This window comes from Drosophila innubila (genome assembly GCF_004354385.1).
Source record: "Drosophila innubila isolate TH190305 chromosome 3R unlocalized genomic scaffold, UK_Dinn_1.0 2_E_3R, whole genome shotgun sequence".
NCBI lineage: Eukaryota > Metazoa > Arthropoda > Insecta > Diptera > Drosophilidae > Drosophila > Drosophila innubila.
This window is the reverse complement of record NW_022995380.1, coordinates 25,894,026-25,919,930: the sequence shown is the minus strand read 5'-3', so window position 1 is coordinate 25,919,930 and position 25,905 is coordinate 25,894,026. Positions and strand designations below refer to the sequence as shown.

General features: G+C 36.5%; 2 protein-coding genes and 2 non-coding genes across 5 annotated transcripts in view; 1 reads left to right on the top strand and 3 right to left on the bottom strand.

The window, feature by feature from the left end:
- Window positions 1-24,816, top strand: part of LOC117789627 (extracellular sulfatase SULF-1 homolog) — a 31,803-nt gene extending 6,987 nt beyond the window's left edge. Inside the window, exons 2-9 of one of the 2 annotated variants that reach the window (XM_034628682.1) lie at window positions 17,416-18,374; window positions 18,915-19,241; window positions 19,307-19,967; window positions 21,015-21,973; window positions 22,034-22,344; window positions 23,544-23,741; window positions 23,821-23,920; window positions 23,987-24,816. In XM_034628682.1, the coding sequence (XP_034484573.1) occupies window positions 17,563-18,374; window positions 18,915-19,241; window positions 19,307-19,967; window positions 21,015-21,973; window positions 22,034-22,344; window positions 23,544-23,741; window positions 23,821-23,920; window positions 23,987-24,086 (3,468 nt within the window). In that variant the 5' untranslated portion in view covers window positions 17,416-17,562 and the 3' untranslated portion in view covers window positions 24,087-24,816. Of the gene's footprint in view, window positions 1-17,415; window positions 18,375-18,914; window positions 19,242-19,306; window positions 19,968-21,014; window positions 21,974-22,033; window positions 22,345-23,543; window positions 23,742-23,817; window positions 23,921-23,986 lie in introns of both variants that reach the window. The other variant, XM_034628681.1, reaches the window with a different exon arrangement.
- LOC117789631 (putative polyol transporter 2) lies at window positions 731-2,583 on the bottom strand. Its single transcript, XM_034628685.1, has 3 exons — window positions 2,392-2,583; window positions 2,105-2,277; window positions 731-2,037 (listed from the first exon to the last, which is right to left on the bottom strand). The coding sequence occupies exons 1-3, from the start codon at window positions 2,507-2,509 to the stop codon at window positions 907-909; spliced, it is 1,422 nt and encodes a 473-aa protein (XP_034484576.1). The 5' UTR covers window positions 2,510-2,583; the 3' UTR covers window positions 731-906.
- Trnav-aac lies at window positions 6,646-6,718 on the bottom strand. Its single transcript has one exon. It is a non-coding gene; the product is annotated as a tRNA-Val (tRNA).
- Trnaf-gaa lies at window positions 6,958-7,030 on the bottom strand. Its single transcript has one exon. It is a non-coding gene; the product is annotated as a tRNA-Phe (tRNA).
- Window positions 24,817-25,905: the final 1,089 nt, after the last annotated feature.

Below are 25,905 nucleotides of genomic sequence, written 5' to 3'. Positions count from 1 at the left end.
ATATTTTAATCAATTTGTAGTTATCTGGGTAGTCTTTTTCCAATACTCTGAGGGGCCAGCTACTGTTGACAGGTCAGATATGGGCGTGATTCATGGGAACGGCTTTTCTTATACACATACGTAGGCCGCAAATGAAAAATGAGCTCCGATAACGCTTGCCAAATTTTATGAAACACGTTTATTCGTTAGTGGCCGAAAAGTCCCTTACCGCATCAATTTACTGACTCACTGAAACCTTTGAGTTCTTTTATTCTTCCAAAGCTGAATCAGAATTTTTCGTATTCATTTGTTGTCATCTAAATGTTCTAATCGAAGAAAATCTGTTTATTTACTATCTTACCATGACCTAGGCTATTAGTTTTTTACTAACTTAACCGGTCAAATCTGATATTTCAAACGATATCTTTTAGAGTATTACCAAAATACTATCAAATATTTTGTGTTGTCGCTAAATTTGTCAAACATAACATTTGCTCAACATGTTGTCGGCTTATCAATAGTAATTTTTATTGGCATGCTCCTTATCTTCATAATTACCCCAAAAAAAAAAAAAAAAAATTTTCCCCATTTAAATTCATATTTCTAAAAATAAATGAAGCTTAAAAGTGAAACCTTCGAATTGATAGTGTATGAAAAATACGATTTGAAAAACAATGTATTAAAAATCTAACTTTACTAGAATACCTAAAGTAAAGTAAAATGTAAATCGAGAGGATAAAACAAGTTTTCATTTTGGGCATTTCAAAATAAATTATATTTATTTCAAGTTTTGACTTAAATAGTAATATATACTAAACTATTTACATTTGAGTCGCTTATTTTCTTAAAATTAGTATTGTACATGTGAATTCTATAAGTATTTATTGAGGTAGAGCTTTCTTGCTTCGATTTTATTGATGTCTCCGGCTAATGAGCGAATACATCATGCAGACGACGAAAGCGATGTCCTGCCTGTCGCAATGTCATGTTTCGAGTCTCCGGAAGCATCACCAGAAGGATGAGGAAGCATATAACCATGACAATGCCCACACCCAAAAAGTATTGGTAAAAGTTGCCATTTCTCCCGAATGTGACAATCACGATGATGTGAATCAACTGCTCCATGATCACAATCGCAGCAATGAGGTAGGGCTTAATGCGCAAGGGGAACGCCTCACCCAGGTAGACGGGAGTACTGGACACGAACATGCCGGCGAAGATTTGGAATGCCATGCAAATCTGGCACACTTGCCCCATTTGCACTTGGTAGTTAACAATCGATAAGTTGTTATAGATGCCCGCCATGCCGAGCATTAGACCTGCCATGCATATAAGTCCCAGCATGGAAAGGAACTTTCTTCCCAGCCTGTCTATGATAAAGAATGCGATAAGTGTTCCAATCCAGCGAAGTAGTCTCCACACAATGATCGGCCAGCTGTACATGGTTCCCTGCCAAGCAAGGGTGCTTGTAATGATTGTGTCGGTGAGGGGCAACGAGAAGCTGAATGCCACAAGGCAGCGGCACAGGAACATCTTGAAGAAGGGCACCATGGCAACAGTTAGTTCATGGATCAAGGTCTCACTTGTGCCCTCGGCCACATAGAGATTGTTTTCTTCGAAGGCCAACTTGCAGTCCTCTGTGTTGGCCTTCTTGTCCAGCAGTTCCCACTGGCAAGTGTTTGCCTTCCTGGCATCATTCCGGCGTAGATAGAAGATGGGCGACTCCACGGATAGAATTAATATGGCTAGTCCAACAATAGCAAATACAATTCCAATAATGCCATGCACTTGATTATTTCCAATCGGCAGAGCTGGATCCCACATCGAGTCCATAATAACCTGAACGGCTATGCCCAATCCCAAACCGGACTGTTCCACGGCACACCATTTGCCACGTTCATTGTTTGGCGCCACCTCCGAGTTGTGTATGATAAAAGCCACTGTGATGAGGCCAATTCCTATGCCACCAATATATCGAGCTGCCACCATCGCATTGTAATTGTAAGGTGCACTCACACAGATGATTGCATCAATCAGTTGCAAGAGAATTGCCAGGCACTAGATGGATTAAATATTAGCAATTAGAATCTGAAAACTCTAAATATTCCCTGACATTTTTACTTACATAGAAGAAAATCTTGGGCAGATGCGAAACAGTCATGCATCCGAAAAGAGCTCCAATGATGACGCCAATAAACCAACTGAACTGAAACTGCTGTGAACTGGGAATGCCTGTGTATAAGTTCCAGCCAAGACCTTGAGCCATATCCATGCCACCATAGGAAAACACTACCATGCCTAAAAGACCGGAAAAATATAAACCGAATATGAAATACTTTTTCCTCCATTGTTTATGTAATATTATGTAATTGTAAATCATATTATCATAGTTTTTAGTTTCTGTAAACACACCTGTTATGATATTATGAAGTCGCTGCCTATTGAGACAACAGCCATTTAATTTACTCTCATGTCGAGTATCACTGATCACCTCTATGGTGACCTCTCGCGGGTATTGACCTATTGTCATGTTTTGTTCACTTGGCTTTTACCGCTGCGAGTTCGTTCGGTTCGAAGGCAATGCCAAAACTGATTTCAAATGTACAATTTCTTGTCCATTTATAAGCGATAGCATAGTTCTGTCATATCCATATCTTTTACGTTAAAAAATATTGTAACTACATCGACTGGGCGACAGATAACATGACGACTAGACCTGATTGTGTGAATCATTCGTCCCGACATCGGCACATTCCCATTCGTATACTCCGCATGGAATTAAGCCCTGATAACAGCTACTCGGGGGAGCTTCGAAATAGATAATTTAAGGTGTTGAATTTATATGACTCATTTGATCGCTGGAGGTTCTAATATTCTCCTTAGGAAACACCTGCACTGAATCAGCCCGCTTAACTTGACCGATTAATGTTATGCATCTTATGAAATTATGATAAATTACTATGCGAAAAGACGTTATACTTTCTATATAAAGAAAAGTAATATAATTTTAACTGCTTAGTTGATATGTGTATTACTATCTGGTATTCGCATGTCTCCTATCTGCGTTACACGTTTAGGTACTATCTATAAACCCATTGTTCATATAACTCCTTTATCATTCTCTAAATAGCATACTGTGATTATTTGTGATGTCAACTGTGATTGTATTTGAAACGAGTGTATTCGTATTTGAAAAAGAAAAAAAAAAATCAAAAATCCCAAAACCCATAAAAAATATAAAGTATAAAATTGATTTTTATTTTAATTTATTTTTTTTTGCGTAAGGGTATTTGTTCTATTCCTTCTTATACGAGTATATTTGTAAAGTTAAATTTTGTTAACGATCGGCATTAACGACGTATTGCCACACCTTGACCTATCCTTAACTGACAGGCCACTTGATGTGGCAAATGCCTAATATAGAAATCCCCCACCTGCAACATCTTCATTAGCTGGAAATGCAAACAAACAACATTAATATTGCTGCAACAGTCGACACTCAGCCCGGAGCAACCCAACAACATCCCTGAGGCGGCAATCTCAAGTGTTTGCTTGAGTTGTTTCAAATTGCGTAATGTCTGCACTGGAGTCGACTCCAACTCCAACTCCATCTCCATCTCCATTGCCATCGTCACTGTAAGCCAATCTATCTTGTTGCGCATCAAACTGTCAAATTGTACACATGTCTCCGAGTGTCACACTCTGTGGCATACAAGAAGATGGGTACGACTGGGGAATGTTAACTCTGGGCTGCTCCATGTCATTTGTCGTTGCTCGACAAATTATCCAAATGCGATGCCAAATGGCCATGAGTTCTAGCTTTGCGTCGTCTCATATTTTGAGACATTCAAGTACATTTGAATGAGTTGATGTACCAAGTTCTCTAATGGCGCAAAAATTATGAGCGCCACATCAAGTGCCTTAGCACATGTTGCCCATAACTCACACTCGGCTTCAGATACAAATGCAGAAACAGCTAAAGATACAGATACAAGCGACAAGAAGAGATGAGCACTTTGCATCAATTTCTATGTAGATATATGTCTGTGTCTATGATTCAAGGAAGAGACTGCCACTGCCACTGCCACAGCCACTAATGGAGTCTAATTACTCCGACCGACAGGCGACGACCGATGCGGATCCCTCTCAGCGCTTTGGCTAATAAAAGCATATTAAAACGTTTGTCGTTCTTATGCTTGACAGACAGCCAGACAGATAGAAAACATTGCTGCTTGCCAATTGCTCATTATTTATTTTCGTACTACCCAAAAAAAGTGTAGAACCCGCCGATTGTGTATCACAAGTTGCCAAGTTGCTATTTCAGTTTGCTAAGACATCGACAATCTCCAGTCTGAGTGCTTGGCCCAGAGGATCTTCTTGTTGATGCAGAATCAATTAAGAGGCGAAATAATGATCAAAATGATATTCCGCATTAAAATCGGTTAATATTTGACAAAGTTATGGCAATTAGAAGTTTTTGATAAAGTGTTAAGGGGTAGGTATGGAAAAATATGACAGTGATGACCAAAATATTGAATTTTCTAAATGAATTATATTTTGATGCAGAATCATTTAAGAGGCCAAAAATTGATCAAAATGATATTCCGCATGAAAATCGGTTAATATTTGACAAAGTTATGGCAATTAGAAGTTTTTGATAAAGTGTTAAGGGGTAGGTATGGAAAAATATGACAGTGATGACCAAAAAATGGAATTTTCTAAATAAAATAAATTTTGATGCAGAATCAATTTAGAGGCCAAATAATGATCAAAATGATATTCCGCATGAAAACCGGCTAAAATTTGACAAAGTTATGGCAATTAGAAGTTTTTGATAAAGTGTTAAGGGGTAGGTATGGAAAAATATGACAGTGATGACCAAAAAATTGAATTTTCTAAATGAAAAAAATTTTGATGCAGAATCAATTCAGAGGCCAAATAATGATCAAAATGATATTCCGCATGAAAATCGGTTAATATTTGACAAAGTTATGGCAGTTAGAAGTTTTTGATAAAGTGTTAAGGTGTAGGTATGGAAAAATATGACAGTGATGACCAAAAAATGGAATTTTCTAAATAAAATAAATTTTGATGCAGAATCATTTTAGAGGCCAAATAATGATCAAAATGATATTCCGCATGAAAATCGGTTAATATTTGACAAAGTTATGGCAATTAGAAGTTTTTGATAAAGTGTTAAGGGTAGGTATGGAAAAATATGACAGTGATGACCAAAAATGGAATTTTCTAAATAAAATAAATTTTGATGCAGAATCAATTTAGAGGCCAAATTATGATCAAAATGATATTCCGCATGAAAATCGGCTTAAATTTGACAAAGTTATGGCAGTTAGAAGTTTTTGATAAAGTGTTAAGGGGTAGGTATGGAAAAATATGACAGTGATGACCAAAAAATGGAATTTTCTAAATAAAATAAATTTTGATGCAGAATCAATTTAGAGGCCAAATAATGATCAAAATGATATTCCGCATGAAAATCGGCTTAAATTTGACAAGGTTATGGCAGTTAGAAGTTTTTGATAAAGTGTTAAGGGGTAGGTATGGAAAAATATGACAGTGATGACCAAAAAATTGAATTTTCTAAATAAAATAAATTTTGATGCAGAATCATTTAAGAGGCCAAATAATGATCAAAATGATATTCCGCATGAAAATCGGTTAATATTTGACAAAGTTATGGCAATTAGAAGTTTTTGATAAAGTGTTAAGGGGTAGGTATGGAAAAATATGACAGTGATGACCAAAAAATGGAATTTTCTAAATAAAATAAATTTTGATGCAGAATCAATTTAGAGGCCAAATTATGATCAAAATGATATTCCGCATGAAAATCGGCTTAAATTTGACAAAGTTATGGCAGTTAGAAGTTTTTGATAAAGTGTTAAGGGGTAGGTATGGAAAAATATGACAGTGATGACCAAAAAATGGAATTTTCTAAATAAAATAAATTTTGATGCAGAATCAATTTAGAGGCCAAATAATGATCAAAATGATATTCCGCATGAAAATCGGCTTAAATTTGACAAAGTTATGGCAGTTAGAAGTTTTTGATAAAGTGTTAAGGGGTAGGTATGGAAAAATATGACAGTGATGACCAAAAAATGGAATTATCTAAATAAAATAAATTTTGATGCAGAATCATTTAAGAGGCCAAATAATGATCAAAATGATATTCCGCATGAAAATCGGTTAATATTTGACAAAGTTATGGCAATTAGAAGTTTTTGATAAAGTGTTAAGGGGTAGGTATGGAAAAATATGACAGTGATGACCAAAATATTGAATTTTCTAAATGAATTATATTTTGATGCAGAATCATTTTAGAGGCCAAATAATGATCAAAATGATATTCCGCATGACAATCGGCTAAGATTTGACAAAGTTATAGCAGTTAGAAGTTTTTGATAAAGTGTTAAGGGGTAGGTATAGAAAAATATGACAGTGATGACCAGAAAATAGAATTTTCTAAATGAATAAAATTTTGATGCAGACACAATAATTTCTAAAATAAAATCGGAAGACTTTGAGAGAATACCTGGTAACTTTAATTGCGTACTCGTTAAGGAAATACAGTCCATCAAATTAATAAGATAAAGATAGTAATTTTTGTACACCAGTAAAAAGCAAAAAATGATAATGACCAAATGTTTCCGCCCGGGATTGAACCGGGGGCCTTCCGCGTGTTAGGCGGATGTGATAACCACTACACCACGGAAACACGTTATCTGGGGAAATTAGTAAAGGAAAATTTGGAAAAGAAAATTCTCTGTCTGAACTTATTTCCTTACCTGTTTCGATACACGCATTATTGATATGAAGGTGCTTGGAATAAATTAAATAAACATATCACAAAAAATTAAAAAGAAAGACTTTAAAGAAAAATACATTAAATTATTCTACATTAAATAAAAAATTAATAAATAAAAACCTAAGAAAGAAAAGTAAAAAAATTTCTATTGCCGAAACCCGGGATTGAACCGGGGACCTTTAGATCTTCAGTCTAACGCTCTCCCAACTGAGCTATTTCGGCTGTTGTGCAAGGTCCGGCAAACTTTGCATCAAATACGAAAGCGCTTGAGCATATAAGTCAGATTATAAATGCAACTCAACAAATTTCAAACTTTGGAACATCATATACATATATACAGTGCTGTCTAGCACAAAAGGTACACTGGCAAACAATCACTGTGACAAATGCCTGCTGTTCCGCACTGTTCTAAAAATAAAAGGACGCCTTCCCAGTTTCACATAGGCACATATGTTTATGCTATATTTATGTGTTCAACTTTTGGCGCAACTTTTTTGTTTGACAGACAGCCATGAAAATAGCGTTGACAGTTGCATGTCTTTATAAATTTGGTGCAATTGCAAAACTTTTTGCAGCTGCAAAATTATACAATTTTAAATTTTCACCTCCTGACATCCCATGAATGTTACTGAGTCCGGTGCATCTTTTAAAATTTAAATAATACATTTGATTTTACGTACATCAAACAAACTTTTCTAGCTGAAAATTGTCAAAGTAAAAATAATTTAATAATAATTTGTTTACAAAATTGTTGAGAGTGAACGAGAGAGAATATATGTGCAACGTTAAACACATTTATTACATTGAATTGTAAATTTAATGATGCTTGTGCACAAAAATAAAAAATTATATAGCTCTTTTAATGGTTCTCAACGCTAGCAACGAACCATATCTCAGAGTATGATGGGAAAGTGAATTTTTCGTTTTGGCACAGTTTCAAAATGTGCTGTGTGGAAGACTAATTGTTCACAGGCATTTATAAATATACAACAATATTGGCAAAATAAACTTTGAACTTTCAGCATGCTGAACAAAAACGTACAAATTTGTAAACATAATTTACAAATTTTTTTTTATGAAATGAAATAAAGGTTTTTACTACAAGAAAATTCAATGGGAAGCCAAAGCTTTAAATGAGGTTTTGTCGACCAGTGCTTGAATAACCTGATACACATATTTTGTATGATCACTTTTTGACTCAGTCTTCTCTATCTCTATCTCTCTCTGTCATTCTTTCTCCTTTTTTTTTTGTGCAACTAATGCGGCTTCCGTTTGACGCCCGCTGTTGAAAGCTGAGCTTCGACAGACATCGGACTTTGTTGTTGCCATTGATGTAGATGTAGATGTTGTTGTCGTTATCGCTGTCGAGGGACAGCTTCACCTTTTGCCAATGATTCACATTCCTGAAAGGCGATCGCAGTAGCAGTCGAAATTCTTTAGAAAACCACACACCACGCCCACTAGCCAGTTATGATTTATAGCCTGCCCACAGAGCGCTCGGCGGCAACTCTGCTCAGTTGTTGACCAAAGCATTTAGCCCAAGGTAAGCAACTTTTAAATAGTCGTTGTCGAATTTTTTTTTGGCTTTTGGTGCCATCAGCACTATTTCCATGGGCCTGGTGGCATGGCCCTAACTTGCCTGCTCTGGAAGCATTTTTGCGCTGTGACTATTTGCACAAGCAACAACAAATTGCGACAACAACAACAACAACAATGGAGACAGCGACAACATTCTTGTGATATGTCACGAGAATTTTTAACATTTGCACTAGAATTTCTATTTTGGTTACGACTCCTTCTTTTTCCTCTCTCTCCGCTGGCAGCTAACAAAACTCTCCCTCAATTCACAGTTGCACATACTGAGTAGTTTAATTTTAATTTAAATTTGGATTTGGATTGGGTTGAATTTGTAATCGTATTCACCGTTTTTGTCGGCCAGACCTTGAGGCGTTCCCAACAAGTGCAAATTGCTTTCGCGGTTGCTTTGTTTAAAGTTGTTCCACATTATTCGCAATTAGATTTTATGTGTTTAGAAGTGAAGCACGAGTATTCGACTTTAATGATGATACAATTGATAATGACGATGATAATATTCTGATTGTAGAGTCGCAATATAGCCAATTGGTTTTGATGTTGTCTTCTTAAACATTCCTTCACTACACTCCATTACGTAGATTGAAGAATTTCCTGTTAAAAAAAAAAGGAATTGCATTCTCTGCCAGTAATTCCTTCCCCCATGCACTGCATACTTGCCACACATTCAACTTGAGAAAAATTCAACTTTGGTTTATGCAAATGTCAGTCAGTCAACTTGCCGAATGTCCTTTGCCAAACAAGTTCCTTTCGAATGCAAATTCACAAACTGTGGGGCAAAAAAACCGCAGTTGAAGTAAGTTTCCTGTTAGGAGGATTGTTTTTTTGTTTGGCAAATGTTTCGTTAGTTTATTTTGCTTCATTTTCCGATTTCCATTGCAGTTATTTTGCCCTCTGTATAAATATAACATGACTTTTTGCTGTCACTGTTTGTGGATTTTTGCCAGTTTACTGTTGCAGAAAATTGTCAAAGCTTTTAAGTGGGTCACTGTTTGATTTGATTTGTTTATGTCACCACAGCAACAACAACAGCAACAGCAACAACAACTCGTGTTGGGCTTGTCCTAGTCATGAGTTCAACATTATTTATGTCTAGTTGTTGTTGCCTTTAATTGGCCAATACTTAAAGTAAAATGAGCATATAAAAAGCTCTTCTATCGCAGTGTCAGTGCCAGAGTTGGTATTACCCATGGTCATAATAGCAACAGCGAATAACTGCAGCTGTTGCCATTTAACATTTGACATTTGCAGAAATTATAAATAAAATATAAAATAGCGAAAGCCCCTAATTAAGTTGGACATTAACGGTCTAGCAATTATTACAATATTTTTCTTCTTCTATCCATTACAACAAATGAATAAAAATAATAACTGGTATGTAAAAATTCCATCAAGTAGGCTATAAAAATGCCAGCTTAGCAAAATAACGCAAAAACGATAAACAAAAAAAATATATAGACAAGTATTTAGTTTTTAAATAAACTTTACTTTTGATTCAATATCAAGCTCGAAATAAATTTTTGAAATGTTTTACTTGGCACTTTGTATACCCTGTACTTGAGTTAATATTATTAATATTATGATAATTATATTTTAATTGAGTAATCTTATTTGGCAAACTCGATTTGGACAATTAAATTAGGCAATTGATTTTTACCCCATATTAATTTAATAATCTTTAAAGTTCTTTCTACCCTACAGCAGTAGTTTAATTATTTTTACAAATAAAAAGATTTATTTTTGCGCATTCCAAAACAATTTGTAGCCAATCAAATTTATTGTTTTGCTAGAAGTCGCGGCTTTGAGTATATTCAAATTGAAATTGTGTTTATGTGTAGGTGGTTGTGTATATTTTCTGTTTTTCTTTTTATTAAACAAAATAAATTTAGCTGCCGCATTTTCCCCACAGCCACTCATACTCACTCACATTCAGAAATGAATAAAGAAATTTCTACGACAGAGGCGCATTTGACATTCGTTTTGTGTTTACTTCGTCGCTGTCGTCGTCGTCGTTGTCGTCTGACACTTGTCTGCCAATCCGAACGTGCGCCAAAGTCATTCACATTGAGCAGGTTTTGTATTTCTCCTTCAGTTTGTGCACTCATTTCATTTTTCAGCTTTGCACTTGTACTTTGCAAATTACCAACAAATTTGAATACATTTTTTATATTTAAATACCCTATATAAAAGCGCATTCTTAGCTATCATAGACTCAGGCTATGATCGACTGTGAAATATATTATATTTTCTTGCAAATGAATTTAGAGTTGACGAACAATTGCTTAAGTGATTCTTAATTGAAATATTTTTTTGTATTATGTTTATTGTGTAATTGCTCTGGCAAATATTATTAAAAAATAAAATACCACTGAATGTTGGTCTGTATCTTAACCAAAAATAGTATTAAGATACAAATTTTAATATTTTTTTTTAAGGATGTAAAAATATAACGAAATATCGACAACTCGATTTTAGTGGAAGCTATTATCGAGTACTTAAACTCGATTTTTTTTGGCGATCTATTGAGTTGATTAAATCGATTTCCATGAAAAATCGACAACTCACTGGGGATTGTTCAACGTAGTTGATCACTAATTTAATTTTATATTGCAATATAATGGAGATTTCAGTATGTTTAACATAATGGCACTATTATTTAGTGAATATTTCACAAAGATATTACATTTTTGTTCAGTTATTCGAAGTTACAAAAACGATGCAAGTTTATGTTGTGATTACAATTGCGATTTCAAAATAAAAAAGTTTTTTTTTTAAAAACTTGATATTTTTAACTTGATTTACTATTTTCCGATATAACGACAACTCGATACTTATTTTTGGCGATTTTCTATTTCGATATAAAACTCGATCTAAAGTTTGGATTTACATCACTAATTTAATTTTATATTGCAATAAATTGGAGATTTCAGTATGTTTAACATAATGGCACTATTATTTAGTGAATATTTTACAAAGATATTAAATTTTTGTTCAGTTATTCGTAGTTACAAAATCTATGTTTCTCTCGGAATCCAAAATGAATCTTTCGTAACCACAAACTCAACTCAAATATTAATGGCCAAAAGCAGCTTAGCTTAACTGTCTCATGAAGTACACCTTTTCGGCTTCCATGCGTGTCCAAAGCTTGTTGGAGAACCGTTCAGCTCCCCCCTTCCCGCTTCTAGCATAATCTTGGCTAAAGCTACAGCTAAGTGACATTAACCACATGTACGCAAGTGGTTTACGTCTTGTTCTCATGAATGTTGTGGGCTGGCATAAATCGAAGTTAGAAGAGGAAGAAGATGTGTTAGTCAAGTGAGTGTGGAGGCGTCCAACAAAGCCCACACCTTCTTCCCCCCTGTCTCTCTCTCTCGCGTGTTCCGTGGAGTATTGTTTGGTATTTGCAGCGCATGATTTAGTTTTCAAATAGTTAGTTGTTGGTTAAGCGTTAAATTGACTTGGCACCACTTAAAGTGCTGGCTCTTTAACTGGCCTGCTCTGTTAATTGTCTAATTAAGCGCTGAGCTGGACTCGGAGGAGCGACAACCCACGCAACTTGCTCCAAATTTGCAGACGTCAGTTAAGGCAATCGCAGTCGCAGTCCAAGTCCAAGACGGATGCGAGTTGCCCACACTTGGACAACTATTTGCACATGCGTGTCGTTGACATGTCCGCTAATGAGCCATGAGTCCGTCTCCGACTCCGACTCGACAGACAGTCCAGGCATCGCTTAGTTGCTACTCCAACGGAGCTGATAAGCGAGATTTATCATTGGATACCAACTGTCGCCTGGCTGTCGGATTAGCGGCATCACGAAGTCAACTTCACTTTATTTGCATATTCATAAATCTGGACTAAGCGCAAAAGCGAGCAACTGCATCACTACCGGGTCAGGGAATGCTTCTAAAGATACAATCGGCCTGGTCCGAGTGCTAATTGAAATATGTATTTACTTTTAATTGAGTGTACATCTGTCTGTTGGATTCCCTGTTCCCAGCCTACTGTCTGTTTTGACTTGTCCCCGCCATCTGCATTCTACGACTTGGACTTCTGCTGTGTAATCACTTAATATAATAATCTGATATGCATTTCTTTGGCTCGTCACGTTCCGAGACGGTAGAAAAGCTCTCGCAGAATCAGCGTAATGTGATTATCGTTGAAATTTAAATACTTTGCAAGATTTATCGATGATGTAACTAAACTTTGACAATAGATATGCTACATACATTAATAATGTACTTTAAAAATTACCTTAAAATGTATTATTATTTTTATTAAAAGAGAAAGTGAATTGAAATATATTTAAAAAACTTAAGAATATATTCAAAAAACTTTCCTGGAATATAACGAAAATATAGCCAAAAACAAATTGCAAAATCGCTCCCTATCAAAAATACAGAATCTTAAGAAATACGAGTATTCTTATCAATAAATAAATAGCACTGCTGACTCATACTCTTCTGTAAGTTGAAACCAAAGTTATTCGAACCATTAAGATAATCAGTAGTAGCATCTGTAAAATGCGAGAAGAATGCAAAGATAATAAAATTTAAAAAAATACAAAAAGCGTGGGACTAGTTACAAAAATGCTGTGGAATCAAAGGAGCACAATAGTTATAAAACTATATTTAAAACTTATAAGTGAGATGGATCCAAAACTTGACAACTTTTTCAAAAAGATACCAGCAAAAAAATTTCTTTAAGTGTCATTTAAGGTCCTATTCTAAAAGGTCTGCCGCCCTTTTTTCGATACAAGACCAATGGAAATAGCTCGACAAAAACCCTTTAAAAATAGCTTTAGAAATCTGAGTACAAAAGGCTACAACTCTTAAAATGTTGTAATAAAATTTTACGAGCGGTTAGCAACAGGCACGACTTTAAAGAATCGACCTGTCGGAGAGTTGCATCCACAATAAAAGTGCCGAACAAAATGAATAACAAGGCGGACTAACAAACTAACAATGACTGAAAGCATTGGCTGCAAAGCCAAACAAGTAAGCAAAGAAAAGGACACAAAATAAATATCGTGAAATTCATGAATGAATCAGAATCTGAAAATCGTGTTGCCCTGCCAAATGGAGAGTGACTTGAGCTGCTGTTGCTAGCCGGGCACACGTTCTCTGTGGTCCGGGTGTAGACCCAGACTCAGACTGAGACTAAGGCTGAGACTCAGACTGAGACTCAGACCCAGGTTGAGCTCCAGATTCCAGGCTGCAGGTCGCTGGCTGAAGCTGCGTCTGCGCATGCGTGACGCGCGTCAAAAGGCAACAGGCGGTAAGAAGGAGGAAGGAGGAAGAAAAAAAATCAAATCTTTTGCTGAGTTTTATATAAGTGCACTGAAAAAAAACCAACTTATAAAATCAAGAACATTCAACTTAAATATTTTGTTCTTAAAATAAGAATATTTTAAAACCATGTTACTAATACCAAGAATATTAATCTAAAAAATTAATGCTCTTAATACAAGATTAAAAATCTTAAATTGTTAGGAAAGTATAAATATATGCTATTTATTATTAAACAAATGGTGGCGCTCTGGTTAGAGAAACCGCAAATTAAATTAACATTTATATAAATCAAAACTAAAAAAAAAATATATATATATAAATTAAAAAATAGTTTTTATGTTTTTATATTTTTATTTTAATATTAAGAACATTTATTCTTCAAATACGAACTTCAACTTATTTGAAATGTTCTTAAAACCAAGATGTGTTTGCTTAATTTAAGAATTTTAGACTAAAATTCACAGTTTTGAGACCGAAATCTTGATCTTAGAACATTTTATTTTTAACAGTGTATCTCCTTTTTGGAGTCCGGCCAGAAACATGTTTCCTTTTTAGGGCCATGGACTTGGGTCAAGCTGGTCAGCTAAGCAAAACTCGTTCTTGCTCATCGTCGCTGTTGTTCGTTGTTCGTTGTTCGTTGTTCGTCGTTCTCAGTCGTTGTTGCATTTTAAACAACCTTGGGGAATAAGGAAGTCGTTGTTGCTGTTGGAGTCAAATTCGGGGATCGGAGTCCAAGTGAAAGACGCTGACGCCGACAATTTCCAGCTGCTTTCGACAGAGTAAAAAAAAACCACTTCAGCTGTTTTAGCTTTCTTTTGAGCCGTAATACATTGCAATTTCCTACCACTCGATCGGCAAATGCAGCATAATTGAGCATAAATAAATAAATGCCTGGCCAAAAGATTGCATTCACCCAAATAGTCGGACAGACAGTCAGACAGACAGACATTCAACTTGTATACTTATTTGTATATTTGTTCATTTTGTATTGTGCCCCTTCAAGTGGCCCATTGAGGCGCCTTCGATCTCTGTATTTGCCAGCTATTTTTGTAGCTCGACTCGTTGTTTGTTTTTCGCATTTACACATAAATGGCCACATACACGTATATATTTCAAAGCTAAAATAACAGCAATTTGACTTTTCCCCCACTTGAGTGCAGTTCAAATGCGCCAACGATTCTATTGAAGATGAATATACTATGTATATTCGTATATTTACATATATCATAGCGTATATTTTACATATATCAGGACTTTGTTTCTAGCTTCTAGAATTTTAATTGAAACGGACTTTAAGTAAACAACAATTCGATATATCAACAAAAGCATTTAAAGAGACAACTTAAACTCTTTTAACCTCGGAGAGATGTAAAACAAAAGAGTCAAGTTATGTGAAACCCAAAAAAGAGTCCAATGGCAAGAGCAATCATGTAAAGAGTATTTTGTTCTCTTAGCTAAGTGAAGGGCACATCACTTAGTTATTTAATTGTTGCTTAAGAGTGGAAACATTTGGCCTAATCTGTCAGGGCCATATCGATTATTTGTTACACTCAGTGAAGAAATCAAATGTTCAGTACATTGAACTTAGCTAAAGTTAACATAAATTAATAAAGCAACTAGGATTTTTATACCCTAAGCCCAAAAAATGGGCAAAAAAGGGTACAATGTGTTTGGCAGAATGTACGTAACAGGCATAAGGGCGCGTGGCAGACCCCCAAAAGTATATATATTCTTGATCAGGATCAAACGCCGAGTCGATTGACTCATGTCCGTCTGTCCGTCTGTCCGTCTGCTTGAACATCGATCTCAGAGACTATAAGAGCTAGAGACTTCAAACTTGGTTTGTAGGTTCCTGGATACCAAACGCAGATCAAGTTTGTTTTTATTTTTGGATCGGACCACTATATCATATAGCTGCCATAGGAACGATACGTCGAATATGAAGTTTTAGTATAAAAAAGTTTTTTGTTTATTGGGTTATCTTAACCAAACTACAAGAATATGCGTCTGGCCTGGTAATATACATTCTGACCGTATTTGGTTCAAATCGGTCCACTATATCATATAGCTGTTATAGGACCGATCGGTCAAAAATTAACTTTTAGTATGAAAAGATTTTTTGTTTTTTGAGATATCTTAACCAAACTGTTAGAATATGCATTTAAGTTGGTTTTGTACATTCTAAGTCAATTTGGTTTAATTCAGTTCCATATATCATATAGCTGCCATAGGAACAATCGGTCGAAAATCAACTTTCAGTACAGCGAACCTGAGCACAGAGTATCCTACTGTCGAGCGTGCTCTACTATAACCGCTCACTTGTTTTAAAACTATATAAAATAAAAATACAGCTAGCTGAAAGCCCAAGTTAAAGCCAACTGCGTTTTGTTGAGATTAAAATGGCAAAAGCTCTTTACTGCTGCGGCCGCTACATAAATCACACTTAAGGAAACCCTAAACCAGCAGCTCCTACTCAAATGCAGGTTGCACCTTTTACTTTTGCTGGTGCTTTGGCCAATGCCAAGCCAAGAGCACATTAAATGCATCAGAAATTTACGTGAAATTGCAAGCGAAAAACATTGACTAGCAGTAGGAACAGGTGAAGCAGCAGGGGCAGGGGCAGGAGCAGGGGAAGCAGCAGCTATTGCAGTTTTCACTTAACCGGCAAGTGGCACATAAATTTCCGCAAGGACATTCGTGCACTTAAAGCAAAATCAACAAAAAAGGAGCAACAACAACGTTGACTGCGATGACAGCCAAAGCATTTGCTGATAAGTGAACAAACTGCTTATAGTTCTGATTTGGTTGGGTTCCAAGACCGAAATCCCTGCAAAACAACTTGTCGTTAAGGACTCTCCAGTCGATGCGCTGCCAATGCGCCAAATCAAACGGAGCATAGCATTTTGAGAGTCTCCACAGAACGGAAAGATGTTTTACGACGCAACAAAATTAACCCAATTAAGATATGCAAATCTTATAATTTTTAAATAATTAAAGAATATTCCATTACTGAATGTATACATTTTATTAATTTCGAAACTAGTTTAAATATTTCAATTCAATTAAAAGTCTTGCAAATTTCAAGTAGTTCAGTGCTCGACTTTTCTTAATTTGTCGTTGCATTAATGAATAATTATAAAAAATTGAAGAATATTCCGTTACTGAGTGTATACATTTTATTAATTTCGAAACTAGTTCTTAAAGCTTAAATATTTCAATCCAATTAAAAGTCTGAAGAAATTCAGTCCTCGATTTTTCTCAATATGTCGTTGCATTAATGATGAATTATAAAAAATTAAAGAATATTCCGTTACTGAGTGTATACATTTTATTGATTCCGAAACTAATTTTGTAAAGTTTAAATATTTTAATACAATCTGAAATAATTCAGTGCTCGATTTTTCTCAATATGTCGTTGCAATAATGATTAATTATAAATATTTTAAGAATATTCCATTACTAAGTGTATACATATTATTAATTCCGAAACTTTTTTTTAAAGCTTAAATATTTCAATCCAATTGAAAGTCTTTAATTTGCATTCAAGATTTTTTGATCCTTACGACAATATTATTTAAATAAATCTTAATTTCTGTGATCTTAATCAATTAAAACTTAAATTCTTTAATAACGTTAGCACTAAAACAAATTATAATTAAAAACATAATTTTATAATGTATTTTAATACGATTTCTCATTAAAATTGAATTTTCTGTCTCTTTGCAGTATAAATTTATTTTGCGCGTTTTCAACGCGTTCTGCACGCGTTTTGCTCGCGATTCTTGCAGTCGTTTCAGGATGTGTATGATGACTTAAAGTGAAACGGCTGCAAAAATAATCCTTAGCTACGCCGCAGTCTGAATCTGTGGTAAAATGTGGAAGCATCAGATCATTTATTGCCTGGCGTTGCTCGTTTTTGGCCTAAATTTACTGCTTGGCCCAGCTGAGGGCAGGAAACAGCAGTCAGCTGGCCAGGAGGGGCAACAGCATCAGCACAAGCAGCAGCATCGCAGCCACTCGAGTGGATCAGCATCCAAGCGCTTCTCGCGCGACTCTAATGCGGCTCGAGAACGTCGCCCCAATATAGTGTTTATTCTGACCGACGATCAGGATGTGGAACTTGGTTCACTCAATTTTATGCCCCGCACCTTGCGACTGTTGCGGGATGAAGGAGCCGAGTTCCGTCATGCCTACACGACGACACCGATGTGTTGTCCGGCCAGGTCATCGCTGCTAACGGGAATGTATGTGCACAACCACATGGTGTTCACCAACAACGACAACTGCTCCAGTCCACAGTGGCAGGCGACACACGAGACGCGATCTTATGCCACGTATCTGTCGAATGCGGGCTATCGCACGGGTTACTTTGGAAAGTATCTGAACAAGTATAATGGCTCGTATATACCGCCCGGATGGCGTGAATGGGGTGGTCTGATCATGAACTCCAAGTACTACAACTACAGCATCAATTTGAATGGACAGAAGATCAAGCATGGCTTCGACTATGCCAAGGATTATTATCCCGATCTCATAGCCAACGATTCAATTGCATTTCTTCGCTCCTCCAAGCAACAAAACCAAAGAAAACCCGTTCTACTCACCATGAGTTTCCCAGCGCCACACGGACCCGAAGACTCCGCGCCGCAGTACAGTCATCTCTTCTTCAATGTGACCACACATCAGTGAGTTTAAAATATTATAATTTAATAGTATAAAATATAGCTAAATTAGGAAAACAAAAACATTGAGAAGACAAAAATGAAAAAAAATCTGGGATCAAAAAAATTTTTAATTATTATATTATTTTCCATTTTTTGCTTTTAATATTTTGCGCACTTTGCAGAAATACACTAACAAATAAACAGCACGAAACTTAATATTCTGATTAAAAGTATGTCAAAAGCTGTTCTCATAATTTGTATTATGGAATATTTTATTATTTATACATATTGATGAAATTTAAATGCATTTTATTAGTTGAATAGGAAACTAAAACGAATTTTAAAAAATCGTATTTTTTTTTAATATAAATTAACGAGATTTTGATATCCCAATTTTTGTGCTCTGCTTTGCTCTCAATTTTTATAGATTTTATTTTCTTAGTTTTCAACCTTATTTTGGGTTTAATTAGTTTTAAATCGTTATTTTATTGTTTTTGTAAATCTTACAACAATGTTTGGAATTATTTAGTGTTTAATTAAGTGATTTACATTCACTTGCAGCACTCCGAGCTATGATCATGCTCCCAATCCCGACAAGCAGTGGATCCTTAGGGTCACTGAACCCATGCAGCCGGTTCACAAGCGATTCACAAATGTCCTCATGACGAAGCGACTGCAGACACTACAAAGCGTCGATATGGCCGTGGAGCGGGTCTATAATGAGCTGAAGTCACTGGGTGAACTGGACAACACATACATTGTCTATACCTCGGATCATGGATATCATTTGGGTCAGTTTGGTTTGATCAAGGGCAAGAGTTTTCCCTTTGAGTTCGATGTGCGTGTTCCCTTCCTCATACGTGGACCCGGAATACAGGCCTCCAAGGTGTAAGTACTTGAATTATTATCGAATGAGTAAATGAATTAATCCTTTTTGGCATCTCCGTCTGCAGCGTGAACGAGATCGTATTGAATGTGGACCTGGCGCCTACATTCCTGGACATGGGTGGAGTGCCAACCCCGGCGCACATGGACGGACGCAGCATCTTGCCGCTGCTGCTCAGTCGTAATCGCATTGTGCGAGACACTTGGCCGGATAGCTTCCTGATCGAGAGTTCAGGTCGCCGGGAGACGGCGGAGCAGATTGCCGAATCCCGAGCACGCTTGTTGGCGGAGCGACAGAGCATGAAACTGGTCAATAGCACCTTACTGGCGGACTTACTGAGCACAGGGGACAACAGCAGCAGCGGCAGCAGCACAATGGCCACTCTGCTGAGCTCCATGGCAACCACGACAGAGCAAGAGGACCTCGACGATGACGTGGACACCGATAATGAGGATGATGATGCGGATGGTGCCATGGACAGTTCAGCACCTGCACTTGACGACGAGGAACTGGAAGATGCCGCCGCCGAGGAGGATGAAGACTATGAGCTAGAGGAGCAGGAGCAGGTGCACGATAACAGTCTACCCTTGCCTCCCTACATCACGAAAATGATGCGACTCAATTCGGAATGCTCGGATCCTGCGCTGCTCAAGAACTGTCTGCCTGGCCAGAAGTGGAAGTGCGTCAATGAGGATGGACGTTGGCGCAAGCACAAGTGCAAGTTCCATGTGAGTATTCCAGATACGAATTTATTTATTTATCGACGACTAAAAACAGTCGAAAAAAATACATGTATATTTTATTTTTTAATATAATAAAATTAGAAAAAAGAATTTTAAATCAACAATCAAAATATATTAATTAAATTAAAGCGTGAAAGATTAAAAATTTAAATAATAAGAATGTTAAATGGGGTATTAAAAAACTATTATTTAATACGACATTTGTAACAAACTTTGGTTTAAACTCAGAACAATCAATTTGATTGATATATTTTGACACAGGTGTGACCAAATTCGAACTGTCATAACTTTGGCAGAACTATACCAATTTTCAAGCGAAAAGTCATTTTGATCATGGTTTGGCCTCTTTATTGATTCTGTATTCAAATTTTGGTCATTTAGAAAATTTTATTATTTTTCGACCTTCATAGCCATGATTCCACGTTAATGGTAAGGGTCCCCCCTTTGATATTTTGAAAATTCAAAATTTTAAATCTCAAGTTTTTACTTTTAATCAACTCCTTATATCTTAATTAGTATAAAACGACACTTTAAACTTGATTTTGAGGCCTTTCACTTTTTTGTAAAAAATCATGTCAAAATTAAGAAATATTTTGACTTGTAAAGTTGCTTTATCAGAGACTTGAGCAACTTAAAACTGTCATAGCTTTGGCAAAACTGTACCGAATTTGATCGGAATGTCATTTTGATCATGGTGTGGCATCTTTATTTATTCTGCATTCAAAATGTATTACATTCGAAAAAAAAAATTGTATTCCTTTGGATTTAGATATTTGCTTCGATGTCATTAAATGTTTCAAAATTGATTTGGTGTACCGTTACGTACCGGTACTAATACCGAATCTGAAGGAAGATAACTGAAATAGAACCTTTTACCTAAATAGTTGTTTCGGAACGTACCGGAACCGAAACCTTAATTTTTATTATTTCCGGTTTGATTCATTGATTTTAAGCTAAGTTTAAAATATTAAAGTGTTTATATATAATAATCAAGTTGCAATTTTAATATACAACTTCGTCTGCCTCTTTTAGTTGCAACTGGAGAATCAGCTGGCGACGATGCCCCGCAAGCAATACCAAAGGAACTGTGCCTGCTTCACCTCGGACGGACTGGTCTATACCAAGATACGGGCACCGACAGCATCGCTGCACTCACATCACCTGCACAAACGCACCCACATGCATCACCAGCAGCAACATCATTACCAGCATCTGGGCAAGCGTCGCCATAAGCGGCAAGTGGAGCAGGCGCTGGAACTGGAGGTCTATCACACAGAGTTGCCCTACGAAATGGAAGAGTTGCTGGATCTGGATCAGTCACTTGCTGTGCTCGAGGCACACGGACACAGAGGCAAGCGGGATATCCAAGCTCGACAGAATGTGACTTCAAGCAGCTCCAGCTCCAGCTCCAGTTCCAGTTCCGGATCCAGTGATGCCATAGCCCTGGTGATACAGCAAATCCAGAGCACGCTGGAGACACTGGAACAGAAGTTCAATGAGCACGACCTGGACAATGGCAGCAACAACAATTCTTTGGGGCGTGGCAATAAATTTCTTAAGGGCGGCACTCGCTGTTTTGTGGAGGACAGCACTGACAAGGTCAACTGCTCGGATGTGATCTATGATGATGAGAAGACCTGGCGCACTTCCCGCAATCAAATCGATATGCTCATTAAGCTGCTGAAGGACAAGATCAGCACATTGAAGGACATGAAAAAGCAGATGCGGGAAAGCAAACAGCAGGCGGCGGCAGCTGGAAGACGTGGCGAGAATCGCCGACGCAATGATCCGACGTCATTCCATGAGAGCCCTGGTCCCGAGTTCAACATGAGCTACTTCACCGAGATGGACAACACGCCACGCTCTGTACTGTTGCCAAACGTGTCCAGCAGTGGCCAAAAGGAAATCCTTAATTCCATGGAACACTCACCACATACGCCGCACTATGCATCCCGTGCCGAGTGCTATTGCGAGCCGGATGTGGGTGAAAGGTGAGTCCCAGACACTGCTGACCACATCTTGATTTTCAACTTATTCCCGCTACTTGACAGCTACGCGGACTCCAAGGAGATGGCACGTGAGGCACGACGCAAGCTGAAGGAGGAGCGTCAACGCAAAAAGGAACGCAAGCGCATCAAGAAGGCGCGTCTGGAGAAGGAGTGTCTGTCGGAGAAGATGAACTGCTTCTCGCATGACAATCAGCACTGGCGGACAGCGCCCTTCTGGAATGACAGTCCCTTCTGCTTCTGCATGAATGCCAATAACAACACGTACTCCTGTCTCAGGACAATCAATTCCACTCACGATTATCTTTATTGCGAGTTCACAACCGGCCTGATTACCTTCTACAATTTAACCATAGGTGAGACTTTTTTTTTTGGCAAAAATCATGCCGAAATGAACCAAAAAATGTTGACTCGTAAAGTTGCTAACATAACTTTGGCTAAACAGACATAAATTTAAAACAGAATGTCATTTAGATCACAGTTTGGCCTCTTTGTTCTTTCTGCATTCAAATTTAATTAATATCGTTAAACATTTTTTTCATTTTGATCCATTATGTACTTCAAAAATTATCTTATTTTAAAAGTCAAGTTTAAAATGGCAAACAATATAAATGTAACAGTTTGATTCACTGTTTGGTACTAAAAAAAAAAAGGGATAAAAATTTATAAATATCAGGGAATTACACCGTAACCGGTATCGGAACCGTTAACCGAAACTAACCGTTTCCTTTTTGAGTACGGGAACGGAAACCGTAACCTAAATTAATTCTCCTTCAAGATCCGAAAACCGAAACGCTTGTACCGGTACGGTTGTGGTAAAGTTGCTAGGTCAAAGAGTTGACAAACTTCCAACTGTCATAACTTGATCAAAACTGAATAGATTTTCAAACGGAATGTTATTTTGACCATGATTTGGCCTCTAAATTCATTCTGTATTCAATTTTTGTTCATTTAGAAAATTTAATTATTTTCGACCAATGTTCGATTTCGATGGTAAGGGTCCCCCCTTTGAATTTTTGAAAATTGAAAATTTTAAATCTCAAGTTTTCACTTTTAATCAACTTCTTATATCGTAATTAGTATAAAACGACACTTTAAACTTGATTCTGTGGTCTTTCATTTTTTTGTAAAAAATCATGTCAAAATTTAGAAATATTTTGACTTGTAAAGTTGCTAGGTCAGAGGCTTGAGCAACTTCGAACTGTTATAACTTTGACAAAACTATACCGATTTTCAAGCGGAATGTCATTTTGAAAATGGTTTGGTATCTTAATTTACTCTGCATTTAAATTTGATTAAATTCGTTCACAAAAAATTTATTCCGCTGGATATCGATATCCAGTACGTACCAGTACTGATATCGAAACCGAAAGAATAAAACTGAAGTAGAAACTTTTACCGAAATAGATGTTTCGAAACGTACCGGAACCGAAACTGTAGCTTTTATTGGTTTCGGTTTGATTCCTTGATAAATATTCTAACAGAATTAGTTTAACAAAGATTCTTTTGAGATCATTACCATGTCCTTTTTTCACTTCATTTTTTTTGTGTACAGATCGCTTTGAGACACAGAACCGTGCCTCAAGCTTGACGCCCGCTGAGAGATCACATATGCATGACACCCTGGAACACCTGAAGAGCTGTCGCGGACGCAACTGCAGCATACGCAGACAGCTGCCACAATTGGGAATGGGAGCAGCTCTGCAACCCACCGCTGTCAATCACGTGCAGCGGAACAACAAACGCAAGCATGGTAAGCAACTAGTTGCATACACGTAGTTTTCACTCTGATATGAATAGATGTTCACGGATTTTATTACTCATTTTAGCAGCCTTGTCGGCCAGCGTGGGCAACTTTGGATTTGTGAGTAGTCGACTGGATATGGATGTGGTGCCACCTGCCAAGCGGCGCAAGCTCTCCAAATATCACAGGTGAGCTGACAATTGAGTGCAGTCGTGACTTACACTTTCATTCAGTATTATTGCCTCTGACCACAGGTGGACTAACTCCCAGCACACACATCTCAAGCGTCGTCCCTGGAAGCAACAATCCCACAGATACTTGCCCGAGCAGCCAGTGAATGCAACAGCCGCCTAAATGGTGGGCATTAAGTGTATCTATTCAGTATCCCGTGAACACACATATTCACAGCTTACCCAGCTTGCCACTTCGTATAGCGCACTACTCCGGTCTACAGAAATACATACTTACATACATAGAGTGATGTATTCTGCGTTCTGATATCTTTTCTACGGAAATAAGACTGTGTTTTTTTATTCAACTTAATTGTAGTTATTATTTTACCATTGTGAGAACTTTATTTGCTTCTTCAGCTTGACACGCAATATAAATAAATTTAAATTAGTCCTTAAGTGATTTAATTTGTACATAAATTTGTAATCAAAATCTAAAACACACTACATAAATTATTTAGCGCAATTGGTTTAAATTTTATTTAAATTACATTAAATTAAATAAAATTAGAAGATGAGTTCACTTAGCCAAGATAAATCAAGTTATCATAGAGTTCATATTTACATAAATTGTAGTAATTGTATTTATTGAAAATTGCTAAAAACGCTACGCAAATAACAATTTGTTTTTGTTTTTTTGACAAAAAAAAAAACTAATACAATTGTTAATAATTTTAATGCCGATGTGCTGTAATTTTTAAGTCGCGAGTAGCTCGTTCGTTTAGCAGGTATTTTGCGCCCCTGAACAAATAATGTATCTGCTGTAGAAAAGTTAATGTCGTACATTTAACAAACTTATTCTAACAAATTAAATATATATGTATGTAGAAATAAAAGATATATACATATTAAAACTCATGATTTCTTATTAACTTGTGGGATTTTTGTCAGAATTTGCCGAGCAAATATTCATATCTTTGAGCTTATTATAGTTAGATAAAAAAAAAACCTTTACAGACGGTAAGAAATTTGGCAAGAGAGAATTCTCATTTTAAAAATCCTTAGTAATAGAAAAATAATGAATTATCTGCAGTAATAAATTTTACGTTCTCTGACTAAGATACTGTTAAATCATCAGGCCAAACGCAGCGCCTAAAAGTAGGCAGTAGATTTTAAGCTCTACATGTCGAAATTGGTAATATAATTTTTATAGCACACTTTTCAGCGTACACACAAATTATATAGTGAATATGTAGTTCAAATAGCCAGGTAAGAATTTTGTTGTTAACAAATTAGTCTGATACATTTGTTTACAATCACCTGAAGAATGTGGCTTTTGTCTATACGAATATCAACAACTTTAAAAGGAAATCAAGCTGGGAAATCTTTAAAGCCTTAACAACAATCTTGAGTCGCCAAGAATTTCTTTACTTATAAGTAAGCTCAGAGATACATAGTTGTTGATGTAAATGCCTGCTTTTTAATACTACTTGATCCAGGGTATACAAGTTTTTATCATTATATTGCTCGTTTTAAGTAATCCAGTTTTTGATACAATGTAGTGAAATGTGCTAAGGTCGAGTTGACTTTTGTTTTAATCTACAACAAAAAAATTGTATATGTTCCATTTATGTACATTGTAAGCTATCATATGGCCTTGATTTTATAGCAATTAATCAGTAATTCGGTCAGAATTAACCAGATTTTAAAATTGCTTAATTAGATTGCAGCTATCGGGGTGAAATTATAAAGATAAGATGTTGACCGATAATTGAGTTAAGAAGCAAAAAAGGAGCAATCGTTTCGAATAAGTTGCGATCCATTGAGTAATTGTTTGCGAAATCATTTTGAGCGAGTATGCAAGTCAACTTATCACTGATAAGTGATAAAAGTGATAACACAGAAAATTACAAATTAGAATGTGCTCGCAACAGAGCGAACAGTTGATCATACACTTATTTAGGGCCTGTTTCTTAGGGTTAATTGAGAATGGAAGAATGGAC

Coding starts and splice junctions, on each gene's coding strand:
- LOC117789631 (XM_034628685.1), bottom strand. CDS start 2,509: ATGACAATAGGTCAATACCCGCGAGAGGTCACCATAGAGGTGATCAGT. Junction 2,278..2,391: donor ACTTCATAATATCATAACAG/GTGTGTTTACAG, acceptor CCGGTCTTTTAG/GCATGGTAGTGTTTTCCTAT. Junction 2,038..2,104: donor TGCCCAAGATTTTCTTCTAT/GTAAGTAAAAAT, acceptor TAATCCATCTAG/TGCCTGGCAATTCTCTTGCA.